At 39.2% G+C, this 17,122-nt stretch overlaps 1 protein-coding gene across 3 annotated transcripts in view; it reads right to left on the bottom strand.

Annotated features, from left to right (window-relative positions):
- The window catches only part of LOC134340910 (tubulin-specific chaperone cofactor E-like protein), a 51,628-nt gene that overhangs the window by 21,701 nt on the left and 12,805 nt on the right, over positions 1-17,122 (bottom strand). For all 3 annotated transcript variants that reach the window (XR_010016662.1, XM_063038498.1, XM_063038499.1), the window contains 3 exons: positions 8,293-8,474; positions 4,838-5,094; positions 395-521 (listed from right to left, as the gene is read on the bottom strand). Coding sequence is in view for 2 of the 3 variants with exons in the window: in XM_063038498.1 (XP_062894568.1) it covers positions 395-521; positions 4,838-5,094; positions 8,293-8,474 (566 nt within the window). In the remaining variant the exon portion in view is untranslated. The remainder of the gene's footprint in view (positions 1-394; positions 522-4,837; positions 5,095-8,292; positions 8,475-17,122) is intronic.

Genomic DNA, 17,122 nt, shown 5'->3' with positions numbered 1-17,122 from the left:
CAAGACTACTGTGCCACACCAATGGCTTTTGGGGCTGCCTGTGAAGGAAGCCATTGAAATAAAACTAGAGGAAAAGAATTTTAACAAAGACAAAGGTCTCGTTCTAAGAAAGAACTGGAATTAGATTGTAAACAAGGTGGGACAGTGGAAACCTGAGTGGATGAGGACTAACCAATCAGGAGGTACAGACAATGGGGATATAAATACCACTGGACTAGACATACCCCAGAATCATCCCTGATGAAGAGTGTGTCATCAAAATGTTGGTTAAAATTGATGCCTGTACCAAGCTGAAAGCCCAAGAAGAGTTTATTCATTGCCACATAAGTGTTTCCACACCCGCAGGCACATGTACCACACCAATGATCCAAAGCATACTCTCCAGATTGATTACCTAGCTATGACGAGCTTGCGTCGTTCCTCCTCAGAATAATTCTGCAGTAATGGAATTCCCAGAAGTCTCACTTCCTCCAGTTTAGGAAATGCTTTGAGTTTATCGATGTCATCCCATGAGCTTAGTCCTATTAGATAACAGTGCTTTATTAGTACTAGCAATTAACTTTTACTTACAATATAACTAAACTTTAAAACTGATCTGAGATTGACTCATGGCAAGAAAAGAAAAAACTATATACAGTGGCATGCAAAAGTTTGGGCAACCCTGGTCAAAATTTCTGTTACTATGAATAGCTAAGAGTAAAAGATGAACTGATTTCCAAAAAGGCATGAAGTTAAAGATGACACATTTCTTTAATATTTTAAGCAAGAAAACTTTTTTATTTCCATCTTTTACAGTTTCAAACAAAGCAAAAATTTGGGCACCCTGCGTGGCAGTACTTAGTAACACCCCCTTTGGCAAGTATCACAGCTTGTAAACGCTTTTTGTAGCCAGCTAAGAGTCTTTCAATTCTTGTTTGGGGGATTTTTGTCCATTCTTCCTTGCAAAAAGGCTTCTAGTTCTGTGAAATTCTTGGGCCATCTTGAGGTCTAACGACAGATTCTCTATAATATTTACGCCAGGGGACTGTGAGGGCCATGGCAAAGGGGGTGTTACTAAGTACTGCCATGCAGGGTGCCCAAACTTTTGCTTCGGGCCCTTTTCCTTTTTTGTTATTTTGAAACTGTAAAAGATGGAAATAAAAGAAGTTTTCTTGCTTAAAATTTTAAAGTAATGTGTCATCTTTAACTTTATGCCTTTTGGAAATCAGTTCATCTTTTACTCGCTTCGCTATTCACAGTAACAGAAATTTTGACTGGGGTGCCCAAACTTTTGCATGCCACTATTATTTATTTATTTAGTGATACAGCATGAAATAGCCCTTCCACCCCTTTGAGCCACTCCCCCAGCAACTCCCCACAATCCTGATTAACCCAAACCTAATCACAAGACAATTTACAATGACCAATTAACCTACTCGATGCGTCTTTGGACCGTGGGAGGAAATCAATGGACCCAGAAAAAGCCCACGCATTCCATGGGGAGGGCATACAGAGACTCCTTGAACTCCGAATTGAACTCCGGAATGCCCTGAACTGTAATAGCATTGTGCTAACTGCTACACTACCATGGTGCCCATGGCCCATTTTGCCTAGATGTAATCAAAATAAAGAAAATATATTGAGGAAAATAATGTTTTGAAGGCAGATCTTTTGGATTGGATGAACTCCAGCCTAGAACATGAAAGAATTGGTATGAAAACTTCATATTAGTTGATCAAATTTTAAACAAAAACTCTTTAAAGATAAAAATTAAACTAAAAGTGCATGGAATTCAAGGTGACATAGGTTGGTAATTGGTTCTGAAAGAGAAAATTCTCCAATTAATGAACATTGCAAGTGGGGGTTATTTCAAAGGAACTATTAGCATCAGCTTTTCACCAGATATATTAATGACTTGGGAGATGTGAGAGCTGCATATACAAGGAAGCAGACAATTTTAGAGAGACAATAATTATGCAAATGTGAGCAGGAAGTTACAAAAGGACAAGGTGAATAGGAGCGAAGAATTGTGAAAATAGAGTTCAAAGTAGGCAAGGTTAAAGATTCAAAAAGATAAATCAGACTTGATCTGACAAGGATTTTTGTACTGTAACATTCTGCACATGTTGAAATTAACTGGAAGAACACAACGGGCTAGACAGACGGAGAGCAAGTCTAGAAATACTCAGTAGGTCAATCTTGAGCAAATAGCTAAAGAAATAACACAGCAGACAATAAAATATTATATGGTTATAATATTTAAAATGTATAAATTTAAGGATATACATCTTGTATACAGATTTTTAGTGTGTCAAAGTGCCCCTGAGGAGACGTGTTATGAAGCAGGCAGCACTAAGGAAAAGTTATCGTGTACATTACTAGATAATCAAGAGACAGAAACCAGATTTTTTGGATGGATGGTATAAAGGGCTCAACGATTATACTGAGAATGCTGTTCACTTAAATCAATAGATCTAGATGTAGCCACAGAAAACAGCTATTGAACTGGGCAGATAAGTGAAAAAGGGCAAAAATTTACTTAAATTCTGAAGAAAAGAACAGTAAAAGGAAGTACAAACTAAAAAGATTAATTAAGGAAGTTGAGTGGTTGACAGTACAGATGGAAGAACTGATAAGGAGAAATGAAACTAATAAACTGATATAGGATGGTGCTGATTCTGGATGTATAAAGGGGGCATTTTATTTTTCACTTGCTGAGGATTAAAAGTTGCACTGTTTGGTGCCAGATACTACCATATCATTTTAAAACAGTTCAAGAAAATTACATTAGGACAGATCATTCCTATACCATAAAAACAAAAGTTTCTGCAGATCCTGGAAATCCAGATGAACAAACACAAAGCACTGGAGGAGCTCAGCAAGTCAGGCAGCATCTCTGAAGAGGAATAAACAGTTGATGTTTCAGACTGAGACCCACTCGCAGTGGTGCAGGTTCTATGAGCTCAATCACTTATGATAATATATACTACTCTCCTAAATTAACTACATAAACTTCTCAGAGGATAATCCATAGAATTTACTTTTCCAGGAAGATCAATAATTTTCTCAAGATGAGGTACTATTTTCAATAATGTTATAATAGATAAGACTTTATTGTTACCCCTGAAATAATCATTTTAGTCAATGGAAACTGTCCTTAAAAGACAAGGAGAAGAATGAGGCAATAATAAGATCTAGGGCTAAGAATGTCCAATCCAATATTTTGGAAGTCTGACAAGTTGACTCACAACATTGCGAGACACAGGAATGAAATTTTCAATAAATTTATGTGTAACACCCTGAGAAAGGTTTCACTGATGACACAAAGGTTGGGGGTGTTGTGGATAGTGTGGAGGGCTGTCAGAGGTTACAACAGGACATTGATAGGATGCAAAACTGGGCTGAGAAGTGGCAGATGGAGTTCAACCCAGATAAGTGTGAGGTGGTTCATTTTGGTAAGTCAAATATGATGGCAGAATATAGCATTAACAGCAAGACTCTTGGCAGTGTGGAGGATCAGAAAGATCTTGGGGTCCGAGTCCATAGGACACTCAAAGCTGCTACGCAGGTTGACTCTGTGGTTAAGGTGGCATACGGTGCATTGGCCTTCATCGATCGTGGTTGGGATTGAGTTTAAGAGCTGAGAGGTAATGTTGCAGCTATATAGGACCCTGGTCAGACCCCACTTGGAGTACTGTGCTCAGTTCTGGTTGCCTCACTACAGGAAGGATGTGGAAGCCATAGAAAGGGTGCAGAGGAGATTTATAAGGATGTTGCCTGGACTGGGGAGCATGCCTTATGAGAATAGGTTGAGTGAACTCTGCCTTTTCTCCTTGGAGCAATGGAGGATGAGAGGTGACCTGATAGAGGTGTATAAGATGATGAGGGGCATTGATCATGTGGATAGTCAGAGGCTTTTTCCCAGGGCTGAAATGGCTGCCACGAGAGGGCATAGTTTTAAGGTGCTTGGGAGTAGGTACAGAGGAGATGTCGGGGTAAGTTTTAAATGCAGAGTGGTGAGTGTGTGGAATGGGCTGCTGGCGATGGTGGTGGAGGTGGAAACGATAGGATCTTTTGAGAGACTCCTGGACGGATACATGGAGCTTAGAAAAATAGAGGGCTATGGGTAAGCCTATGTAGTTCTAAGGTAAGGACATGTTCGGCACAGCTTTGTGGGCTGAATGGCCTGTATTGTGCTGTAGATTTTCTATGTTTCTGTAGAAGCAGTGTTTGAGTTATGGTTAGGAATAATGAGTTCTTTGGAGTGTGAGCCATCCAATGAGGGGAGTGTGCTTTTGTGTTGTGTGCCTCACACCAGTGTGAGCTGGGTCATTTGTTCAGCGGGAGATGAAGAGAGAAGACGCTGGAGAGATCTGGTCATAGGATTCGACCCTGTGGGGGATCGTGATTCGATGGAGCAAGGTGCAGGGGTCTACTGAGGATCAATGATTTTCGGAAGAGTTGAGCTCCAACTTGTCCACATTTGAATGTTTAATTACAATGGGCCCTTTTTGTTTTTTTCTTTCTTTTCTTTACTAATCCTTTAGTTAAGATTCATAAATATACTTCCTTTAATCGTATGCAGTGTGCTATCTGTTATTTCTTGACACTGAGTGGTAACAGGGTAGCAAATTACACAACATCCACACAAACTGGGGTTTGGGGTGGGAGAACGTCTCAATCTCATGGGTTTGGCGGGACCAGAGTGTGTATTCCCTGGATTTATACAGCCAAGGATTCCAGCGGGGTTTCATATGCAAACTAGTTTGAATGTTTTCTAAAGTTTCCATTGACAAAAAAAAACTTTAATCAGTATTCTAAGCACAATGAAATAAAATATTCAAATCGCATTTCATACCTGAGTTATGAAGATTTATCGATCGCAGATTTTGGAAAAGTCGTGCCAAAGTTGCCTGTGAATCCATTATGCTGACTAGAGGGTTGTTCGCTAGGATTAATGTGTCCAGACCTGGGAACATCTGTCCAAGGTTGTGTATCTCTGCCCAGTCAGCAAGATTATTGTCAGTAATATGTAGGAGTCGAAGTGATGGATAGGAACAGGGTGACAACAAAACTGTCGTGTAGTCGTTAAAGCACAGGAAGAGTTCCTCTAACCTGCATTTGAGGGGGAATAGGGGAAAGCAACAGAACATAAATAAGAATATAACAAAGAAAAACAAAACAAGGAATACACCAAAAAGGGAGTACACTTCAACACACACAAAATGCTGAAGGAACTCAGCAGGTCAGGTAGCATCTATGGAAATGAATGAACAGTTGACATTTCAGGCTGAGATCCTTCTTCAGCACTGAAAAGGAAGAGGGAAGATGCCAGAATAAAAAGGTGGGGGTAGATGAAGGAGGACTAGCTCGAAGGTGACAGTGAAGCCAGGAGCTGGGAAAGGTAAAGAGCAGGAGAAGGAGGAATCTGATAGGAGAGGTGACTGGGCCATGGGAGAAAGCATAGGAAGGGCACCAGTAGGAGGTGATAGGTGAGGAGAAGAGGTAAGAGGCCAGAGTGGGGAACAGGAGGAGGAAAGGGGAGGGGAAAAATTACTGGAAGGAGAAATTGATATTCATGCCATCAAGTTGGAGGCTACCCAGATACAATATGAGGTGTTGCTCCTCCAGTATGAGAATTGCCTCATACTGGCAAAAGAGGAGACCACAGACTGACATGTCAGAACAGAAATGGGGATAGGAATTAAAATGGTTGGCTACTGGGAAATTCCACTTTTGGCACATGGGGTTGAGGTGCTCGACAAAGCGGTCCCCCAATTTACATTGGGACTCACGAACGTACAGAACCCACATCGAAAGCACCGGATACAATAGACAACTCCAACAGATCCTCACCTGGAAAGACTGGGTCCCTGAATGGAGATAAGGGATGAGGTGAATGGGCAGGTATAGCACTTAGGGCACTTGCAGGGATAAGTGTGGGGAGGGACAAATGGACAAGAGAAACACGGAGGGAGCAATCCCTGTAGAAAGTGGTGGCGGGGGGGAGGTAAAGATGTGCTTGGTGGTAAGATCCTGTTGAAGGTAGCGGAAGTTGCAGAGAATGTGTCGGATGCGGAGGCTCATAAGGTGGTAAGTAAAGACAAGGGGAACTCTATCACTGTTAAGGCAGTGGGAAGATGGGGTGAGCGTGGATGTTCGGGAAATAGAGGAGATACGGGTAAGGGCAGCATCAATGGTGGATGAAGGGAAACCCCATTCTTTGACGGAGGAGGACATCTCTGATGTCCTGGAAAGGAAAGCCTCATCCTGAGAACTGATGCGGCACAGACAAAGGAACTGAGAAAAGGGAATAGTATTTTTACAGAAGACAGGGTGGGAAGAGGTATAGTCAAAATAGCCTAAGAGAGGACAGCATGCTCTAGTGATTTATGCATTAGTTAAAGAAGCCAGTATAACTGTTATGAATGGTCCTCAGAAAACTGGGATTTACACTAAATTTGTAAATCTCATTCATTTTACACATAATCTGAATTACATTCACATTTTTCATATCACGCCTGCAGGACATACATATAAACAAGCAGCTGATAAATTCTACCTCATTCGTTTGGAATCCCGAAACACTTCTTTACACATGCAGGTATTTCATGCAGTAAAATCAAAAGCAAGGGTAGAAATGATGTAATGATAGATAAAAGGGCTTTTAGTTTTCTTATTTGGGTAATATTACATCAGAAATAGATTTTTACAAAATAGAATTTTTCTTCTAAGTGCTCATTTCACTTTATTTTGTATACAGTTATTAAAAACCTGCATTAAATATATAACATATCTGGAAATAGGCTGTTGATGCTTATAGGAACAGGACAGCTTGGGGGTGCTATTGTAACCCACAGCAGGATATACACTATACAGGAACAAATTAACAAATTGCGGTGAAACACAAATAGATCAAAAGTACAGGCGCATGATAAATATCCTATATCACTGCAGTCAAAGTCATACAGATACATGTATTGGGCAAGGTCATGTTACACTTCTAAATCTAAGCAGTTATTCAAACAATCATACATCATGGGCCTTATCTGCATATAAAATCTGTAGAAACTCAATCATCCCCCTTTGCAGATCTTGGAGAATTAATTCTCCTTATTGCTTAAGAATTAGAACTGAAGAGTGGAAATTAGAGCAAGGGCTTGACTTAAAACAAATGTACTGCTCCACAAAGGGAAAAAAATCTGACAATGTGCAGTGCTAATCTCTCCAATACATTGCTCAAGCACCAGGTGCTTGTTATAGGAATCATTTATGCACCACATCGTAATATTGGAAGTGATCTGGGAACTCATCCACCTTCCAATTCAAGCTCGACATATAGCATGGAGACATAGTGAAGAAGAGGAAAAGCAAACTGAACTATTCCTTAAAACAAAATGTAAAAAGGCTGTCAGTTATATTACACCTGTCAGTTAGAATTCACTTTTTCTTAAAGACAATTGGAAGATTAAAATACCAAATGACTAAGAACACTCCATAAATCAAATTGATGATGGCATTTAATATCAAACTTGTTTACTCTCTGACTGAGGGAGCAGGCATTTTGTGAATAATTCAGCTAGGAGTTTATAGCTGACCAAAAGAAACATACTGTACAAGATGCTATTTCATCTTTAACATTCGTACGTAAGATTGTTAAGATTTGAAGTTTGAATGTAAGCTTGCTACCTTAACATGTCAGATGGGTAAGTCTTATTCGGTACCGTGAAGATTAACTGCCAGTCAAAGCTTTTATACATAACTCATTATTTACATATAACAATGATTTTCTAATTAATGTCCAGAAATAAGGGTAAAGGTAAGAAAGAGGAAACTGGTAGCTCATAAGCATACTTCATGTTTTTACAAATACTGCATACACAGTAGATCATATTGTAACATTCAGAGACTTCAATAAGCCTAGTTAGAAGCATTTCTTATATGCTGTAGTTACCTTTTTAAATACAACACTGACATCTAGTGGTGAAGTTCCATACTTCAAATAATTATCAACTATAAATAAGCAAACTTCAATTCAGAATCAGACCCAGTTTTAATATCCCTGGCATATATCGTGAAATTAGTTGTTTTCCAACTGAACCCTTATCTATAATTAAATAGAGACAGAGAGCAGGGTGGAGGACAGTGGAAGCATGCAGGCAAGGCGAGAAGAGTACAGGTAGGGAACTGGTGATTGGCTGAGGGTAGATTAGAGGGCTGGAGGCCCTCTAGTTAGAAAAGGAAGAAATTGTGATAAGTGGGAGAGTAGCGGAAGGTACAAAGACAAAATGTACAGTAATTCAAAATTCCTACCCTGGTAACTCCTGCAGAAACGTGTGAATGGTTTCCCATGAAAGCTTGGTATTGTTGAGGACAAGTCTCTGTATTTTTGAGAAAGAGGCAGCACATGTTGAGTCTAACCTGGCCTCGGTCAGCGGATTCGAGGTGAGATTTAGAAAGGTCAGATTGGCGAGATTTGACACGATTTTACCGATCTGCAAATGAAAAAGGGAAGATTAGCAGAATCAGGTGTTAGAAGCATGAAGTGACCAGTAGCTAACTTATTGTAATTTAAAAGTAAAATACATTCCATAATTTACCAATCCAAGAATGACTTGGACAGCTTCAAGCAACACTTCTTTTGCCATTGCTGCCACCTTTGAGGATTGATGCTACCTGGCCCACAAAATCAGTAAAAAGGATAAAATACACATTGGTTCTGCACTTCTTGTTCATGCAGTGACGACCTATATTATAATAATGAATTGCCCCCATTGGTTTCCTCTTTTTGGGGAGTTGTATTTTAGGCTTGCTAGATCAATCTGTTAAAAAAAGTGTTTTTCTTGCATAGATGTTTTAATTCCTCAGTCCAACCAAAACCTCATTCTTCTCAATTTCTGTTGTTCCACAGTTTAAGTTATTACCTTTATACTCTCTATCTCAACTTTCTTTTTAAAGTGGCACCTGTTCTTTTCAAACTCTTCTCATGATCTCCATTCAATATGTGCATTTTCCACCCCTTCAATAACTTTAACGGTGCTCAGAGAAGCAAACTGTTAGCCAAAGTAATCACTGTCAACCTTTCTAAATGAATGCACCATGCTAATCCTAATTCCATAACAGATTCCTTCTCCACTGGCTCCTCTGTGGCACAGCCTGAACTGGCTTCTACTCTCAAGTTTCAGCAAGGCTGATACATATGTAGTATTTGGATCTGACTCCTCCACAGAATTAAGGAAATGTGTTTTAAAGCACCACCTTCATCGATAATATTTTCATTGATAATACATTAAAAGGTTAAATATTCGGAGCTTGTGAGCCTGCTATTCTCATGAAGTTGAAAAAAAAACTGCATCCCATTGTCTGGAACTCGTTTGTATCTTTGCAGGTTATAGCTCTTCAAGCGTGAATTCAAGGACTCTTTAGATGTGATGAGGGCAGTTGCCTCTTCTACTTTTTCAGGTAGTAAGTTGTAGATCCCGACCACCTTCAAGGTGAAGCCATGAGTACTCGTCCAAGTCCCTCTACCAATTTCCTCATGCTTGTCCCTTCTCCTGCAGGAAATAATCCTCCCTATTTACTTCATCTAGGTTTCATTACTTTATATTCCTTATTTATATTGACCTCAGTCTCCTCTGTTCCAAGGAAAACAATGCCAACTAATCCAATCTTTCCTGACAGTGAAAGTTTCCCAGTCAAAGCAATATCCATGAAAGCTCCCCTGCACCCCTACCAGTACAATCCTATCTTTCTGAGCTTCAGTACCATACTCAAGACATAGTCTAACCAGAGTTGCATATGATTCTAACTGGGCAAAGGGAGATGAATACAGGTTTCCCCTGCCATCCAAAGGTAGAGCGTTCCAATGAAACGGTTCGTAAGCCGGAATGTCGTAAAGTGAAGGAGCAATTACCATTTATTAATATGGGAAAATTTTCTGAGCGTTTCCACACCCAAAAAATAACCTACCAAATCATGCCAAATAACACATAAAACCTGAAATAACAGTAACATATAGTAAAAGCAGGAATGATGTGATAAGTACACAGTCTATATAAAGTAGAAATACTTTTTGCAATCATTGAGGTACTGTTTAGTGCAGCAAAAATCTCACGCATGCACTCTCGGCAGAAGCACTCTCTCCAGTAACCTTTAAGCTATGATGCTGCCAAATCGTACCAAATAACAAATCATACTAAATAACACAAAAATACACAGCCCATATAAAGTAGAAATACTTCTCGCAATCATTGAAGCACAGTCTAGCGCAGTGAAAATCTCACGCATGCGCCCTCGGCGGAAGCACTGTGGGTGCAGGCGCTGTCAGCGGAAGCACTCTCTCCAGTAACCTTTAAGCTATGAGGCTGACAAATCATACTAAATAACAAATCATACTAAGTAACACAAAAATACACAACCTATATAAAGTAGAAATAATGTATGTACAGTGTAGTTTCACTTACGGGAATCGGGATGGTGTGTTAGGCTGAGTCGTCGGAAATTGGGGTGGTGGGAGGTAGAGGAGACTGGGGTGTCATCTCCTCGTCGTCTGTTTCCAATAGGGCAGCCAGGTCATCATCTTCTATGTCTGCCTGCCTCGATGTCGAAGGTCGAGGTTCGTCGTCTGCTGTGGCTGATGTTCAAGGCTTGAAAAACGACAGTATACTTGACTGCTGAGCCTCGTGCATTTTTAGATCATACAGTTCTTTGTAAGCACTCAAAACATCCTGCAAACCTGCCCTAAACCTACCTGCCCTTTCAAAATTGAAGTCATACTTTTCTGCAATCATTGCAGCGCTGTCAATCACAGCAAAAATCTCACGCAACTGCTTCACGTTCAGTCCCTGGACGACTTCATTTTTGCTACTGCGTTCGGTTTCGATTGTTATCTTTTCCTCTTGCAATTGCATCAGCTCTTCATCTGTCAATTCTTGGTTGTGGGATGCCAAAACCTCTTCAACATCATCTTCGTCAACTTCCACAAACCCAGCCTCCTTAGCCAAGCTCACTATTGTCGTATTTATTGTTGTTGGTTCGAAGCCTTTAAAATTGTTCACTGCTTCGGGACATAGTTTCCTCCAAACACCATTTCTCATCGAGACTGTTAGCCTATCGAGAGCATCTCCAAGTTGGCGATTGCCAGTTTTACACTGTAGTCTTTCCAGATCTCTCGCAAAGATGCTTCGGAGGTGCCCTCTCTGTCAATAGCACTTACAATAAAACGCATCACATTTTGTGTATAGTAAGCCTTAATTGTGGTTATTAGGCTTTGGTCACACGGCTGCAGCAACGATGTCGTATTCGGCGGTAAGGACGCAACACGAATATTACTGCCATACTCAGTAATGGCAGGCGGATGAGCAGCACAATTATCGACAATCATAAGACACCTATTACTGTATCGAGGTTATTTTCTCTACAGTATTTTTCAACAAAAGGACTAACGTATCTGCTCATGTACTCAGAAAAAAGCACTTGGGTGTTCCAACTGCTTGGATGTGAACGGAACACAACGGGAAGTGTTTTCTTATCAACGCCTTTAAGTGCCCTCGAATTTTCTGAATGGTACACTAGTAGAGGCTTAGTGGCGTTAATAATAGGCATTAGGGTAAACCTGTCCTTCGATGCCTTGTGTCCCGTAGCCTGCTTTTCTTCTTTCGAAATAAATGTCTTACTCGGCAATTTTTTCCAATAAATTGCAATTTCGTCACAGTTAAACACTTGCTTATACGAATAACCACCTTCTGTAATTATTTTCTTCAGTTCTGCTGGGAACCTTTCAGCAGCTTCAGTTATCAGCCGAAGCACTCTCTCCAGCAAACGTTAAACTATGAAGCTGCCCTCGCCTCAGAAACCGATCAAACCACCCGTGACTACCTTTAAATTCCACTTTTGCACACTTTCATCACCATCGGCCAGTGCTTTCTGTTTCAGCTTATTAAAAAGACGGACTGATTTCTCTTTAAGTATAAGAAAACTTAACGGAACACCACGTTTTGTACACCCATCAATCCATTCAAGCAATAGACTTTCCATTTTATCCATTACTGGACGCCGACTAAGAGAGACCACCTTGCTACGAGCAGAACCAAGAGTAACATCGGCAGCTTTCAAGATTTTTTCTCTCTGCGTGTAAATAGTGCGAGTGGTGGATGCAGGCAAGTTCAGCGCGCGGACAATGTCCTTACTTCGTTTACCACGATCGAAGTGCTTAATTATGTCTAGTTTTACGCTGTGCAACACCCTTACGAGCTCTTTTGGGCTTTTCTGATACCTTAGAACTCATCTTGCTAACAGATGCGCAAAATAAATCGAGATACAGTACGTGTTTAAGCAATGGCGGCTAGAATGCAGTTCCAGGGGAGGAGCTTGGCTGCTCGGGGCGCGCGCTGCTTTTTTTTTAAGCACGCCGCCATTTTTTGCGCGCTGCTTCTTTTGTAACAGTGAAAAAACCTTCTGTTAGCGAAAACAGGGTACTAATGTAGGTCTTTCGTAACAGTGAGGTTTCGTAAAGCGAACGTTCGAAAAGCGGGGGACACCTGTACTTTTGAACTACTGACATTTCAGTTTCTGAATTTTTAATTTTTCATGCTTTACAATTTTCCCTGTTTTTGGGGCTCCATTGTGAAAAAAGGAGCCTGTGATTCACAAATAAAAATTCTCAGTTAAATTGATTAAAATCCTTGGTTGTAATATTCATTTATGTTAACAAAGGGTTGAGGGCTGAATACCTTTTCAAAGCACTGTAGTGGGGGAGTTTAGGACCAGAGGGCACAGCCTCAGAATACAAGGGCATCCCTTTAGAACACAGACATGAGGAGGAATTTCTTTAGCTGGAGAATGGTGAATGTATGGAATTCCTTGCCAGAGATGGTTATGCAGACCAAATCATTGGGAATATTTAAAGTAGAGGTTAATAGGTTGTTGATTAGTAAGGGTGTCAATGTTTAAAAGGAGAAGGCAAGAGAATGTGGTTGAGAGGGATAATTAATCAGCCACGATCGAATGGTGGAGCAGACTCGATGGCCCGAAAGGCCTAATTCTGCTCCTATGTCTTATGGTCAGATCATATAAACAGTATTCCATTTTCAATTCTCCCATCAACTATTGTTCTACACTATTTTCTTTTTTTTTAATTTTATTTTTATTTGGATAAGGAATTCACAAATATCATGTACTTTTTTCACACATATAACCTTTTCCATTTTTTTATATGTATAAAACTATAATTATTTATACATTCTTAAGTACACATTGAGATGATATAAAAGAAAATTAGACACTTAAATAGATAATTATGTACTGTGGTAATTCTAATCTATTAGGCTAAGTAATGGTATTAGTTGTTAAGAAAAATGGTAATAATAGTTTCCATATAACTCTTCCGGACCATTTCCACTGGTCCAAAATGTTGTATGTAAGCCTATGTAACAACCATTGTAGGTGTTTATATCCTAATTTGTTCATGCTTGCTCCTGCCCGCAGACATAATTATCCACTCCCTAGGTACTTATTTACTTAATTTTTTCATTTTTTATCCCTTTCCCAAATCTTTCCCTTTACTTGTGTTAATTCTCTATTTTCCAAAAGAAAACAAAAAAAAAAGACATTTAGACTAGGGGTGCTTACGTTAGCAATATTACTGTGTTGATGAGAAGAGCAGTATAAATCATTAGGAGAGTCATCTAAAGTCTGCTTGCATTGGGGTTATATATTCAATCCATTTATTCCAGATTTGATAAAACTTTTCTTTTTGAGTTCTCAGGGAGTAAGTCAACTTTTCCATTTTAAATATTTCCAAGATAATTTCGTGCCAATCTTCTAATGTAGGTGGTATTGGATTTAGCCACTTTCTAGTGATTGATTCCTTACTTGCCGCTAAGAGGGCCTGCAGCAACTTTATATATTCCTTCTGTTCAAGAAACAATACACGCCCCAAATAGAGCGTCTCAAAGTTCAGAGGTATCTGGGACCTACGTACCTTAACTAATGTTCTATGAATACCTTCCCAATATAGACTTAATTTAGGGCAATCCCAGAAAATATGAAAATGATTTGCCTCCTTGGAGCCGCACCTTCTCCAACACGTCACGTTTGTATCTTTATATTTTTCCTGATATGGGGTTTTGAAGTACCTTATAATGTTTTTCCAACAATGTTCTCTCCAAGTCAAAGAATTAGTCGAGGACCATTGAAAGCTGCAGATTTTCCCCCAAGCCTCCTCTGAAAGTACCAACCCCACTTCTTTCTCCCACTTCTCTTTAATATACAGTGTATTTATATTTTTAGCATGGGACAGTGCATTATATAATCGAGAAACTGATTTACTAGGTATTGAACTGCAAGCCGAATTCAGAATCTTGAAAAATTCTAATTCTAATTCTACTGTTGATAGGTCTGTATATCTACAACTCTGGTTAACATAGTTTCGTATTTGAAGGTACCTAAAAAAGTCATTGTGTTCTAGGCCATGTTTGTCCTGCAGGATTTGGAAACTTTGTAATACTCTTTTATCTATAAATGAGAGGTAGGTTGTAAGACCTTTCTTTATCCATAGCTCAAATCTTTTATCTCCTCTGTTGGGAAGGAATTCGGTATCATATGCACACCATCTAAAGAGTTTTAACATGTTATTAATTCCACATGAATTAACCACCTTCTGCCATACTTTTAATGTAAGATTTATCCAACTGTTTTTAGATTTTTCCAACTGGGCCATCAATCCTTTGTCAGCTATTGAGGCCTGTAGAGGAAAACTGTCAACCAATCCAAATTCTATTTCCTTCCATCTAGCCTTATATTCCCTATTACACCAATATAAGAGGGGTTATCTGTGAGGCATAAAAATAATTTCTCAGGCAAGGAAGAACCATACCTCCTCCTTCCTTCCCTAATGGTAAGGTGTTATATCGAATTCTAGGTTTCTTTCCTTGCCAAATGAAGCGGGAAATCCATTTGTCCCATTCCCTGAATTGATTATCATCCACCTCCACCGGTAAAGTACGGAAAAGATACAATAACCGAGGAAGAATATTCATTTTTATAGTATTTATCCTTGAATTTAAACTTAAAAAGGGGATAAGATTCCATCTATGCATATCTGCTTTTATCTCTGAGATTAATGGCCCATAATTTACCTGTGACAGTGTTGAAAGATCCTTCGGCAGGGTTATTCCCAAATATTTTAATGATTTAGCTTCCCACTTAAGATCGTATGTATCCTGCAATTTTTTGGATGGTGTATAATTTAGGGACATAACCTGCGTTTTCTTTACATTTATTTTATAACTCTACACTATTTTCTATTTACTTAATTTTGCATTCAATCCATTACTCCCCTTTAGTTCCAAGCAGCTTTTATTTTTTGACCGGCCTACCACATTGTCAAAATAATTTCCAACTTCAAGCAGACTGCAACAAATACATTGCCCTCAGTGGCTCTCCTTTTCACCTCTCTAAAAGCTCAATCAAGTTTGTCATAAAATAACTTCCCTTCACAAATTCATGCTGTCCTTGAATAATCTTAACTGAAAGTCTATACTGTTCCTCTGAATAGATTCCAATAAAGTTGCTCACCTCCAAAGTTAAACTAACTGGTCAGTTTATTTCTTTTTAAGAAGGGAACATCAACATTCCTTCACAGCTTTGGTATCACACCTATAGTCACAGAGGATTGATAAATAGAGCAATTTTTCCTTGCTTTAAAAAAATAACCAGTATGTATCCACTTTTAACATACTGCTTGCTCTACTACTATGATATTTCACTCTCTTCCATCTTAACTAAAACACAATTGTCCTCCATTTTGAAGAGGATGACAGAGTACTCATTAAGAAAGTTACTACATTCTCCACCTCTGTATATAAGCCCGACTATATACTTACTGTAGTTATCCCACTCGGATTTTCTTTGATTTCACTTCAGTATATTTTCATATCCTGCCTTTGCTTTCCTAATTTCCCTTCGGCACTTTCTGCAGTCCTAGGCTTGCTGTAGTATTAAGCTCCTAGTGTCTGTCATGAACTTTCTTTTTTGCCCTCCATGTTTTCTCTGAAATTAGAACTTTGACTCCAATTTTATCTCCGTCCTTTTCCATAACTGTGCTGAATTTAACTGAATTATGGATCAAAATAAAAATGTTTTCCTGCTGAAATTACCATTACCTGTCTAATTTCATTTCCCAAGTCTAAATCAAGAATAGTTTACTCTTATCAGAGAAATTATAGACCAGTGGGTCTTATATGACTAGTAGGTAAACTAATGGAGAAGATTCTTAGGGATAAGATTTACACACATTTGAAAAAGCACGAGTTTAATTAAGGGTAGTTTGCATGGCTTTGCATGGGGCTGGTCATGGCTTATGAATTTGACTGTTCTTTTGGGGTAAGCTCATCAATCAAGCTTACTTTAGTAAGGCGTTTGCCAAAATCTTTCATGATATGTTGTTGCAGAAGATTAAGACACATTTGTAACGAGTTGCAAAATGGATTCAAAATTGACCTGGTCACAGAAGACTGAGGGTATTGGTAAAGAGGTGCTTCTCAGACTGGAACACTCATTCTACAGCAATCAGTGATATCTATAAATGATTTTGATGAATAAATAGATAGGCTGATTAATAAGTTTGCAGATAGCACAAAAATGTGTGCATGGTGAAGATGATTGTCAAAGGATACAGCATGATATAGATCAGTTGAAGATATGGGTGGAGAAATGGCATATGAAGCATAATCTGGACAAGTGTGACATGTAATACTTTGGGAGGTCTAACGTAAGGGAAAATTATACAGAAAAAGGCAGGATCTTTAGGAGCACTGATTTACAGAGGGATCCTTGGCTCCAGAAAAGTGGCAACACAAGTAGACATGGTGATGAAGGCAGCATACAGCATGCTTACCTTTATCAGTGGCAGCATTAAATATAAAAGTTGGGAAATGATGCTGCAGCCATATAAAATTTTGGTTTGGCCATTTTGGAGTATTATGTGCAGTTCTGGTGACCTCATTACACGAAGTATGGGGAGGCTTTGGAGAAAGTGCAGAAGTGATTCACCAGGATGTTGCCTGGAATAATGAACATTGGCTAACAGGAGGGATAGGACAAATTCTTGGACTCTGATTGTTTTCCATGGAGCATCTGAATT

Source organism: Mobula hypostoma, chromosome X2 (genome assembly GCF_963921235.1).
Source record: "Mobula hypostoma chromosome X2, sMobHyp1.1, whole genome shotgun sequence".
Lineage (NCBI taxonomy): Eukaryota > Metazoa > Chordata > Chondrichthyes > Myliobatiformes > Myliobatidae > Mobula > Mobula hypostoma.
The sequence above is the reverse complement of the archived record's forward strand: the minus strand, read 5'-3'. Positions and strand labels throughout refer to the sequence as shown.